This window comes from Hoplias malabaricus, chromosome 3 (assembly GCF_029633855.1).
Source record: "Hoplias malabaricus isolate fHopMal1 chromosome 3, fHopMal1.hap1, whole genome shotgun sequence".
In the NCBI taxonomy this organism is placed as follows: Eukaryota; Metazoa; Chordata; class Actinopteri; order Characiformes; family Erythrinidae; genus Hoplias; species Hoplias malabaricus.
Genome location: NC_089802.1, coordinates 29,845,336 through 29,857,791, shown reverse-complemented (window position 1 = coordinate 29,857,791; position 12,456 = coordinate 29,845,336). Strand labels below are relative to the sequence as shown.

General features: G+C 41.8%; 2 protein-coding genes across 2 annotated transcripts in view; both read right to left on the bottom strand.

The window, feature by feature from the left end:
* The window catches only part of mpp2b (MAGUK p55 scaffold protein 2b), a 48,223-nt gene extending 44,829 nt beyond the window's left edge, over window positions 1-3,394 (bottom strand). Inside the window, exon 1 of the mRNA XM_066664883.1 lies at window positions 3,201-3,394. The gene's annotated coding sequence lies outside the window, so the exon portion shown is untranslated. The remainder of the gene's footprint in view (window positions 1-3,200) is intronic.
* A 2,830-nt stretch (window positions 3,395-6,224) lies between these two features.
* On the bottom strand, window positions 6,225-10,750 carry pyyb (peptide YYb). The gene is made up of 4 exons (XM_066664865.1): window positions 10,610-10,750; window positions 8,732-8,919; window positions 7,566-7,643; window positions 6,225-6,345 (listed from the first exon to the last, which is right to left on the bottom strand). Exons 2-4 carry the CDS (start codon window positions 8,917-8,919, stop codon window positions 6,321-6,323), a joined length of 291 nt encoding a protein of 96 aa, XP_066520962.1. The 5' UTR covers window positions 10,610-10,750; the 3' UTR covers window positions 6,225-6,320.
* Between the last annotated feature and the right edge of the window lie 1,706 nt (window positions 10,751-12,456).

The following is a 12,456-nucleotide window of genomic DNA, read 5'->3' as shown; positions in this document are numbered from 1 at the left end:
CTCACTTGCACCCAATGATTCCAAGGAATTTCTGGAAGCACTGCTACCTTGCACAGGATTAAGCAGTTACAGACTATGAATAAATGATAAGGTTAGGGCCTGGGGTGATGTGACCGGAAGCATTTGGTCATTGGGAGATTGCGAGATCGATTTCCAGTTGACTCCCAGGCTTATTTCAAAATAAAAGTCTTTATATATCGTATGTGGGCGGCACGGTGGCGCAGCAGGTAGTGTCGCAGTCACACAGCTCCAGGGGCCTGGAGGTTGTGGGTTCGATTCCAGCTCGGGGTGACTGTCTGTGAGGAGTTGGTGTGTTCTCCGGGGGCTCCGGTTTCCTCCCACAGTCCAAAAACACACGTTGCAGGTGGATTGGCGACCCTACATTGGATAAGCGGTTACAGATAATGGATGGATGGATATATCGTATGTACTGTCGATACTTCAGTACTCAGTGAATTCCGGAGTGTTTTTAAAGAATCTGAATCCTATCACAATCAAATACAGTAAAACCTTGACTTATGAGTTAAATTAGTTCTGTGACTGAGCTCTTATCTCAATTTGCTCATATATCAAATTACATTTTCCCATTAAAATGAATTGAAGTGCTATTAATCTGTTAGAGCCCCAAAAACCACAACACTTTTTAAATAAGAAAAATGTACTTTATAAATAACAAAAACTTTATAAAATAATAATAATAATAATAAATAAAAGAGAATGTAAAGAAATAAACATTTTTCACAGAAGATTTTCTGTTTTCTGTTCGTTTTCTATCACTTAACTCACTCTCTACACACTTAATGCTACAATGCTACAAAAAACAGGGACACGACAGAGATGCACGGCAAGATAACCAAGTGAACTGAGCGCTCGCTGGGCCACCTAGTGGCGGGTGGCGGGAGCTTGCTCGCTCATAACTCAGACCTTGGCTCGCATCTTAAAGCAAAAAAAAAAACTCGTATCTCGGAAAATTCATTAATTGATTCACTCGTGAGTCAAGGATTCACTGTAAAGCAGGATCATGACACACTGAATCGTTTTCCAGAGAGCTGTAACTGCATCGGATGGTTGAGAGGTCACAGATTTACACAGGTCTTTACACAAAGCTGTGGTTGCCATGGAAACGACCTCTGAGGCTGCACACCTGGGCAAGAGGCGGCCAGACCTCTGTAGGACAGAGCCGAGAGGTCGGGTTATGGTAATGAGTGAGACACACACACACACACACTTTCACTGTAAAAGCACAGCCAATTAAAACACACACACAGTCGTGTTAAGCTCAGTCCCAGGATACAATAGAATATGACATTTTCATCCAAAATCCTTTTACAAACCTGAGGGCAGAGAGTGAGAGAGAGAGAGAGAGAGAGAGAGAGAGAGAGAGAGAGAGAGAGAGAGAGAGAGAGAGAAAAGGGAGAGAAAGAGAGAGAGAGAGAGAGAGAGAGAGAGAGAGAGAGAGAGAGAAAAGGGAGAGAAAAGAGAGAGAGAGAGAGAGAGAGAGAGAGAGAGAGAGAAGGGAGAGAGAGAGAGAAAAGGGACGGAGGGCAGAAGGGAGAGAGAGGGAGAAGAGGGAGAGAAAAGAGAGAGAGAGAGAGGAGAGAGTCAGCAAAAGGAATAAGAAATAGAGGGAGACAGAGAGAGGCAGAGAAAAAAGAGACAGAGGGCAGAAAAGAACAAGGAGAGAACAGAGGGTGAGAAAAGGGACAGAGGAGAAAGAGAGAGGAAAATAAGAGAAAGGAATAAAAAGGAGAGTGTGAAAAGATAAAAGGAGAAACCTGTAAGGTAAATACCAGTCCTACAGAAACACAAAGCTGCCTCGTCCCGTAGAGAGAGCGGAGTTTGTAGCCATCATTTAAATCTGATTTCCAGCACTATTTTAAACCAAGCTGCCAAAACACTCCGCCTGTACAAGCTCCATGGTGACAACAGGAAGGGATGCAATGGAGCAGCAACTTCGAGGACTGAACTTGAAATGAAATGAATGGACAATGCAAAATAAAGACAAGTCATTCATTCATTCATTCATTCATTCATTCACAGTCTGTAACCCTTATCCAGTTCAGGGTCGTGCTGGGTCCGGAGCCTATCTGGAATCAATGGGCGCAAGGCAGGAACACATCCTGGAGGGGGCGCCAGTCCATCACAGGGCAACACACACTCACACATTCACTCACACACTCACACCTACGGACACTTTTGAGCCACAAATCCACCTACCAACGTGTGTTTTTGGTTTTGGTGTGGGAGGTAACCGGAGCACCTGGAGGAAACCCACACAGACACAGGGAGAACACACCATACTCCTCACAGACAGGCACCCGGAGGAAACCCACGCGGACACAGGGAGAACACACCATACTCCTCACAGACAGGCACCCGGAGGAAACCCACACAGACACAGGGAGAACACACCATACTCCTCACAGACAGGCACCCGGAGGAAACCCACGCGGACACAGGGAGAACACACCATACTCCTCACAGACAGGCACCCGGAGGAAACCCACACAGACACAGGGAGAACACACCATACTCCTCACAGACAGGCACCCGGAGGAAACCCACGCGGACACAGGGAGAACACACCATACTCCTCACATACAGTCACCCGGAGGAAACCCACACAGACACAGGGAGAACACACCACACTCCTCACAGACAGTCACCCAGAGCGGGACTCGAACCCACAACTTCCAGGTCCCTGGAGCTGTGTGACTTCCTGTAGCACCCCAATGAAAATCATTTGTCTCCAAAATAGTAACTTTACAGGAGAAGGAAAAAAAACCTTCTTAACTTTCAATGGAAGCCTAAGCAAAAAGATGTAATCTTAGATGATTTCTATTAGTGAAAATGTCCCACATTGTGAAGGACATCTGCTATGTTCAAATTATGTAGTAAATTTAAATTAAAATGGACATAATTGAGATGCCTGTCACTGGAAATGGAATGATAAACTCTGGTATTTGGACAGCACTCTTACCAAACGTTATAAGGCTGTTATAAGGGTGCTATGAGCAGGGCTGTTTGAAGGGTATACATCCTCGACCATGGGTGACCAAGTGGATCAAAGAAAGCCCATGCAGCCTAGTTCACGTCCAGCCCAGTTGCACATCATTCCAGTGCATCTGTCACCGCATCACTGCCACAGACACTTGGGCCACTAGGAACCCTTGAGGTCCGGAACGCTTAAACCTGCTCACCTGAGATGAATCTCCTGCAGGGGATGAAGGTGAGAGGCAGGTCCTTCTCCTTCAGCTGGTTGTCAGGAGCAGGTCTCATACAGGGCGGATGCACGGATTAAATGAGTAAACAGGCGTCCGTACATTCAATACAACAGCCAGTGGTTTGCCAGAAGGTGTGTGTTCGAGTGTGTGAGCGTGTGTGAAGAGAGCAGCAAGCCTCAGCCCCTCGGTGGCTGTGATTCTCCTGCCTTTCTGCAGTGTGATTAAAGCCCCCGCCCACTGCTCGGCTATTAAAGGAGAAACGGGGTGGTGGGCTCCACCAAAAGTGCTGTTTTAAAGCAGCGTCAGAGGTCCGGCAGCTTTAAGACGGTCTGAAGCCTGGGATTATCACAAAATGAGGCATTAGATCTGGTTACACAAAATTAAGACGTTTAATAAAGACCCCCTACCAGTAAAAATCAAGTTTATACCTAGTTAGCATGAGCGTGTGGTGTTGTTTATGCACAAAATAAACCGTCAAATACGTGACTGAGACATCTCAGCTTTGAAAATGCTGTGTCCTAAACATTTACGAATTCAGGTAGCCAGGATTTGTGATGTCATAATCCTAAGGACCCAATCCTGTCAGTGGCTGAAGTGTGGGTAGAGAAAGACATGGAGACTATCAATATTCTGTGGATACTGAATAAAGGTGGAAGTGTATGTCTTCCATAAAGTACTTTTAAAGCATTAGGGGACTGTTTTTTCTCAGACAAATGTTTTAAATAAATAAATCATTTTAATAAACAGAGGTGGGTTTTAGGGGTTTATTTAAAAGCTGAAGGGGGAATTTGAAATGCCCGTGATATTATATAATTAAAACAAGAAAGGTTTACACAGTGGGGGTTTGATGAAATTCTTATTATCCTAAGTAGGCTAAGTATGTGTGGGAACTGGTGATAAAAATTTCAATTTGATGTATAACTTCAAATTGTTTGGAGCTAAACCGCAACAATAATTAGAAGAAGAAAAAAGACAAACATGGAGGGCAACGTGTGGAATGACCGCCATCTTGTGGTTCAAGACTTACGTATAAAATAAAATGAGAATTTTTCATTTTACGAGCCTATATCCTTTATCTAGCGTAGACCTAGAGCCTGAAACTCTATTGTAATAAACTTTGTGAGGAACATTTGAATATTGACAAATGATTTGGAGTAAATTCTGGGTTTTTTTTTTTTTCTTACTCGTTTTAAGGTTGTGGCATCACCCCTCCCAGCTACAAATAATATGCGTTTGTAATTAAGAGTAAATAGCTCCCAGAGGAAAATTTTGTCGCTCATAGGTTGCATTGTAATGGCTCAGAAGACAATGGTGATTCTTCTAATAAATCCTTAGCAGAAAAATAAAGGAGACATGGGACATCTGAGATACATAAATGAGATAATAAAGGAGAGAGTAGTGTTTAGTTCATCTGGTAAATCTGAGCACTGTGACTTTAGTGAGATCTCAACTAAAACTCCAGAGGAGACACCTGATGAGAAAGACAACTAGCTAGTTTCTAGTTAAAATTTTGAAACAGTTGAATATCTAGATATATTACCTTTATTAGCCTATACATCAGAGGCTAGGTTAGCAGTAGCATTAGTCGACACACCAGATTCCCAATAGTTGTGCCAGGTATTTGTATTATGCACCTTGTTGACAGTAGTGGGAGCACATATATGAACAAAGGAAATGAAAATTGCACAAAATCTAGTTAAGTTCTTTCAAAAGGATGATATTAAGATATAATGCTATGCTAAATAATACTCACTAATATAATATAATATAATCAGTTTCCAATCATTTGGTCACAGTCTGTGAGAGTTTTGGGTTTTCCTCATACAGTCCAAACACATGCATGTTTTTTATTTTATTTTATAAATACAGTGGAACCTCTACCTACGAACTTGATCAGTTCCGTGACCCGGTTCGTAAGTGGAAAAATTCGCTTCTCGAGTCAATTTTCCCCATTTAAAATAATGGAAAAGCAATTAATGTGTTCCAGCCCCACCCCGAAAATCACCCGTTTTGCACTGATATATGTTTACAACACTCTCAAATTAGTAAAAAAAATACATGTAGCATTACTAAAAATAAAAAAAAAATACAGTGGTAACATTAATAAAAAAGAAATAATAAAGTTTTAAGTGGTTACATATCGCTACCTTGAAGACGTGACAACTGTCTGGAGGAGTAACACAGGCACAGGCTGTATGACGGGAGGTGGGGGGGTGGGTGTAATAATGGAGAGTAGATGGGGGAATGTGGGGAGACGAAGCGTAGATACGGCTTAACTTAGCAATGTCTGCTATTTACACTAATGCTAAATTGCTAAAACTACAATTTGCTAATCTTAAAAGCTCACTCAAGTCTGGGCACTCTGGAAGACTCGCCTATTGGGGTCAGTGGCCATTTCCAGCCGCTGGCTCGGCACAGGCTCGGGTTCGTTTCTAGAGTCGTGGTTCGTTGGTGAAGGCAAAAAATATTCAAATGCCCGGTTCGTATCTTGGAAAGTTCGTTAGTAGAGGCGTTCGTTAGTAGAGGTTCCACTGTATATGTCAAGTATATGTCAAGCCAAAAATATGCAAGCTTATTTTGAAATATATCCAAGTCCTTCTGGAGTTAATAAAGTTTCTTGTTTTCTAAATTCTTGCTTCTCTAAATTAACAGACGATAAAAAAATGTTTTCATAGCCTCAATATATAGTCAAAGTACAGTCAGGGAGTGAGAGTCAGCATAAATTTGTGACCTCTACAATATCTCATAAAAACCTTTAAACTGGGTCACAATGTAAATATCTGTGGATATTAGGGATTTTTAAAATCAGACTCATTCTGAACTACCATTCAACATCTAGTCATTCTTTATTATTCTCAATTGTGTGAGTTACAAATTATTTACAATTGTCGTTTCACAGAAAACATCTGGAAGAAAGAGAAAGAGAGAGAGAGAGAGAGACATTTGCCCATATCTGGAGGTGAGAGGAGACCCTCAGGAAGAAGAGGGCCGCTGGTTCATGCTGCTTTGGCTGTTCAATATACTGCTTTATCATCACAGAGATGGTTGGAGGGATGTGAGAGGAGTGGACAGGATGCAGGGAGATGGAAGGGAGGATCACCAGGCCAAACGGTCTTCAGCACTAAAAGGAATACATCAGTTACGATATTCAGTTTTAAATAATAGATACACAGCACTGACCTTTTCAATAGATGCACACTGTTCTTTTGTGGTCAGGACCCTCACAGGACACAGGACCTCCAGTAGCTGGGCATTATTTGGGGGGATATCATTCTTAGCGCTGCACGCTGGTGGTGGTGTGTTAGTGTGTGTTGTGCTGGTGCGAGTGGATCAGACACAGCAGTGCTGCTGGAGTTTTTAAACCCCTTAGTGTCACTGCTGGACTGAGAATCAACCACAAATATCTACTAACCAAATAATTCCTGCTCTCTGTAATACCTACTCTCTGGTATATATGTATATACACACATGTGATGTTGCAGGTTAAGAAGGATATGTTACTATGGTTACCGTGGATGAGCTGCATTATTAATAAGAGGGAGATAAATCTGGGCTCTATGTGTTGTTAGGGAATGTTAACTTGTGAAGTAATTGGATTTGACTGCAAATCAGGGGTGTGAATATCTGTTTAAACCTAAAAGGTTTGATGGGCCACTGTAGTTATGTCACTGACTGCCACAAGGTCACATTAAAAACAAAATCAGAAGTAAACTTCACAATCAGAAATGTGTCTCACAGAAAGAATTCTTCCCCAGTGCTTCATCTTTCCCCCCCCCCCCTTTTTTATATTTATTTTTCTCATATTTGAGCCTTTTTCCAAACATATAGAGGGCTGTTTCTATAAACCACTGCCAATTTTTGTATCATTTGCTTGCATTATTTTTAAAATCTAATATAAAAAAAAATGTCCCTCCACTTTCACTATCTATATTACACAGATGGTACACACACCCCTGGTCTAATTCAGCGACAGATGTTCCTCGAAATGACTGTGTTGCCTTTATTGTTAATGAAAAGGCATTTGCAAAGGATAAAGCATCTAGTTCATTTAACTGCATTTACATTCTTAAATCATACAAATGTATTCCACTGCTGTGTTAGTGGTCCCAGATGTGCGTTCCTGAATGCTAATGTTTGTTGCTACATGCTAACCTGCCAAAACACACTGCTAAGTGTCTGAACACACCAAACTCCTCACACGCAGTGACCCTGGGATCGAACCCAGGACCCCCGAGCTTTGTTGCACCATACTGCTGCCACCCTTCATGTTTACTAATGATATATAGATTGGTCTCGAGGTTGAAACGGAAATCCGTTCTAGAAAATTCTACCATTGCTCACCGTGGTCTTAATTCCTGTTCATCATCACCGAAAAGTAAGTCTGCAATCACCGCCTCAGGTTCGGATCTCTTCCCATACCTGAGATAGAGAGAGAGAGAGAGAGAGAGAGTATATTAGAGTCTATGAGCTCAGACATTCTCCATAGTGTACTGGTCATGTGGTAGATACAGTGGTTGTGAATGGAACCAGAAAAATGAAATTCCACTAAAATCTCCCTCACAGACTATGTGAAATGGTTATGAACACACTGCCTGTTGTCTGAGACAGGGTCTTCCCGGTTCCAGAGTTCTCCTGGAATCACTGGGGCACAAGGCAGGAACACATTCCGAACAGGGCACCTGTCCATCCCAAGGCATCACACACTCACCTGTCTGGTTCCATACACCTCCATTAAAAAGAAATCATTATATTTCTCTACAGTCAACCATGTCACGTCAAACCTCTCATCCAATGAACGGTTTTGGAATTTGGTGGAATTTGAAGAGGTGTCAGCCAATCAGATCGCAATTAAGTCAATTAAGTTTGGTTACTAATGAGTGGAAACAGTATAAAACTATAGAACAAATAAAGACACAAGACCCAACATGATAAAACCATATGAAGAAACTTTATCAGATAGTGTCTTTAGTTTTTAAAAGTAGCCTATTGTTTAGTTTATCCAGTGTGGGATGATAATAATCTGAATAAAAGCCACTCAAATTCTCAGTGACCTTTGAAAATACTAAAGACCTCAGCGCAGCAGTGACTCTGTAATTAACTCAGAGCATAAACGCGATCGTTATTTTTCTTCTGCGCTGGAAATAGCAGGTTCATAGCAGTAGAAAGCTGACAGGTTAAACCCACTTAATAACAAACCCTCAGCTTCACGCCACTCAGAGAACACTCCCTGCGTTTAGGGGCCATCTCTGAACATTTAGGGGCCTACAAAAACAAAGTGCACCTGTATGATCAGTGGCAGTAACAGGAGGTCATTTGAATTCTCCCCCTCTTATTTCCACCTCATTTCTCACTAGCAGCTCAACATCCTCATAATCTCTCACACAGTTCATTTGATAAGTCTCCACTAGGGAGTGTTCAGAAAGAGGTAAATTGATGAAATGAACAGTGCATACCTGCTGCTGATTAAGGTGATATAAGTGTGTGGCTAAACGCTCCTAAAGACTGACCTCTGCCGTGTGATGAGGTTGATGTAGTGCCGCAGGGCAGTGTGGTATTTGGCCATCTCCTCCGGACCCACTTCTCCTGCCGGAGGTTCAGGTTTGGGCGGATAAGCTTCGGCCAGACTGCTCAGGCAGATCAGAACACAGAGCACGAGAGCCAAGAGCCCCGTCCAGGATCGCAGTGAGCTGGCCATCTGAGGGGTCAGGCAGGACAAATAAAAAAAATGATTACACATTTTTAATTCTGTCATTCTCAATATAACATTTGTATATTCATATGATATTTCCATTCATTCACAGATGATGAATTGCAGATACTTTTTAAAACGTTTAAACACATACTGTAGCAGTTTTCTTGCAGTAACAGCTGATTCTCAATCCCATTCCCAGATACGAAAAGGAGCTTCAACACTTATACAATCGTTTTTTTAAGTGTTAATTTTATTGTGTCGATTTTACACATAATTTTATCAAGAAAACGGCACTTGCTTGGTTTATTTCTACAGAGTCGACTTTATAGAGAAATGTAAATTGTTTTAAGGGCAGTGTGGCTCTACCCCTTCCCTCTCACCCCTCATTGCTCACTAGCAGCTCAACAGAGTTCCAGCAGTTCTTACAGATCTAGCAGTGTCCTAGTGAGTCCAATAAGACAGCTACAACATTTAGTCTGCTGACAGAATGGGCACTACACAGCCTGCTGGAAGAGATCTGAGTTGTGAAGCGGTGGTCTTCATTAACCTGTTCTCAGGTTGCACATATTTGTTGTAGCCATGTGTCGGATTAGAGCAAAAACATTAATTATTCTGGAGTCTCTGAGGTTTGATCCGAGAATAATTCATTAGTAAAACTAACCATTTTAGTCCCTTCTTAAAAGAACTTTTGATATTATTACAGTGCAACTGCATATTTTAAATGTTTTAGGGCCTTAGATGTTGTAAACATTGGGTGATAAAAAGGTTCAGAAAGAGAACTTAATTTTTCTGAATATAAAGATAAAAAAAAGGCAGTGAAAAGATTTTAAGATAATTTGTGGTTACTGTACATGTATTAAATTGGATAAATGCTAAAAAAAATAATGTAATACTTTATAATATATTTAAATATATAAGACATTATACGATATACAGTGAATCAACTTTAAAGTAACATTGCTTTCCCAGAAGTTAGGAAAAATTGCTACCCTCCTCCACTTGTTACATAGTGCAGTTTCTGCAGTGCTGAACCCAGAGTAGCGAGGACAGAGGCTCTGTTCTCCCTGTTACAGCTCAGTGGAGAATCACAATGGTTTTGAAACTGTAAATTTTAAGTTTAAAATATTACGTAGTGTTCATGTAATTTCAATTTTTGATTCTTGTAAAATTGTAACTATCCTTGCCAATGCCTTTCTGAGGTGTGAGATCTCAGGGTTGTTCCAGTGCTTTTTATTTTTTTGTTTATGAACCATTTTTGAAGTTTGAATAATATTACTATCCTCATGCATGTTATCTTTGTATCTTCTCATGTGTAAAGCACTTTGTTTGACCACAGCGTATAAAAGGTGCTATATAAATGAACCTGCCTTTCCCTACAGCACTACTACTTTACACTTCCGCTGTTTTTAAGATTGTAGATGACTTGTTGGGGGTTCAGTGAACACTACTAGAACAGCCCAGATGTGTGGAGATCAGTCCTAACGTTTGATGTTAGGGTCTCTGTGAAGATGCCTCTGTGAATATCAGACCTGATGAGCTGTGTCTCGTGCTGTCTGTGCTCCTGAAATGTTCAGCCTGGTCTTTCACAGGTGGAAAATCTTTGCAGGACAGATTTTTCCCCTGAGACGTTATTAATTGGACAGCACCAAGTCCCAACAGAGTGCAGAAATAAGAAGTAAAGACAGGCACTCACTGTGTTGTAGTCTTGCAGACGGGAGGATGGTGAGGATGTAGCTGCTGGCAGTCGCTCTCTTCTCCTTGCCCTCCGCTTTCAGGCTTTTATACCATTGTGACCCCGGGGAGGGACGGAAACAATGAGGGAGAGAAGTCAACACCACACCCACCCCACGGCAACCGGCTCTTCCCCTTTTACAACCCCACCGTGGGCTCGTGACTCACTGCTAAGTCACCCACTCGAGTATGTACATCATCCAAGATTATTAGACATCCAGGACTCAAGTGCAAATATGAAATCTGGTAATAGTCGCTGAGACATTTCCAGCGCACTTCAAATGCATCAAGACATCTGCTCCGTTGGGCTGTTGTTAGAGAGGTCAGGATGACCAGCTCCGCTCATTTCAGCCAATCTGCAATTACAGGCAAATGACTGTTTATGTAATAAGAGCGCATTTCTATAGCCTTTGTTAAAACGTACATCCTTCTTTACGTTTGACAGCGTATTGTTTTCTGTGGAAACGTGGAAGCGTTTTGGTTGCGAAGTGTATTTATAAGCAAGTGTGCATGTAGCATTTCAACCCAGTTCAAATATAATACCATGTAAACATCCCTAGACCATCTTTCATTAATTTAATTTGCTTTCATTATGTTTTATATCCATATTTATGTAGATATTTCTTGGGCGGACAATCAAATTAATCAAATGATGTTTCTAAAACTTGACTTAAAGGAACACTAAGTAAGATCAAGCTTTTGGTCCTGGGGCTCCCAGCAGTGTAATTCATTTTTATAGTACTGTCCTGAAATCATTGGGGAGGGGAAGGGGGCGTGGTTTTGTACCCTCCTCCAAAAGTGACATAGTGCGGTTTATGCAGTGCTCAGCCTGGAGTAGCAACGACAGGGTTTTTATTCTCAATCATAATCACCTTAAAGCGTTTTTTTTAAAGTAAAAATACTACATAGTGTTCCTTTAATGACAGCTTAAAGCTCTATAAGAAGCACACATTGAGAAAAGGAAATAGACACAAAAGAAGAGCCCAGATTGCTAGAGTAGCAACAAATAATAAACAATATGTAATAAACATTTCTATCTAATGACTTTGATTAAAAAAAAGATAACATCAAAATATTTACTGTTTCCTAGGGATCAAGAACAATCAAGAACTATACACTGAATGGCCACAAGATTAAAACCACAAAGATGAAGTTAATAACATTGATTATCCCATAACAATAGCACCTGTCGGCGGCACGGTGGCACAGCAGGTACTGTCGCAGTCAAACAGCTCCAGAGGCCTGGAGTTGGTGTGTTCTCTTCCTGTCCGCGTGGGTTTCCTCTGGGTGCTCTGGTTTCCTCCCACAGTCCAAACACACGTGGGTAGGTGGATTGGCGACTCAAAGGTGTCCGTAGGTGTGAGTGTGTGAGTGAATGTGTGTGTGTGTTGCCCTGTGAAGGACTGGCGCCCCCTCCAGGGTGTATTCCTGCCTTGTGCCCATTGATTCCAGGTAGGCTCTGGACCCACCGCGACCCTGAACTGGATAAGCGGTTACACATAATGAATGAATAGCACCTGTCAAGCGGTGAGATATATGGAAGTGAACAGTCAGTTCCTGAATTTACTCGACTATTTTCAATCCAACAGTGACACTCCAGCAGCACTGCTGTGTCTGATCCACTCGCACCAGCATAACACACCACCACGTCAGTGTCACTGCAGCACTGAGAATGATCCACCACCCAATCAGACCTGTTCTGTGGGGGTGCTGACCATCGAAGAACAGGGTGGAAGGCTGCTAATAAAGTATGCAGAGCAACATATGGTCTTTAATGGTAGAACTAGTGTGTTCCTCTATGGACAGCGG

What these genes read in the sequence shown, in the direction of transcription:
- pyyb (XM_066664865.1), bottom strand. Translation starts at nt 8,919, where the DNA reads ATGGCCAGCTCACTGCGATCCTGGACGGGGCTCTTGGCTCTCGTGCTC. An exon ending in AACCTCATCACACGGCAGAG is followed by an intron (nt 7,644 to 8,731) that starts GTCAGTCTTTAG and finishes TCTCTATCTCAG; the next exon opens with GTATGGGAAGAGATCCGAAC. An exon ending in GAACAGGAATTAAGACCACG is followed by an intron (nt 6,346 to 7,565) that starts GTGAGCAATGGT and finishes TATTCCTTTTAG; the next exon opens with TGCTGAAGACCGTTTGGCCT.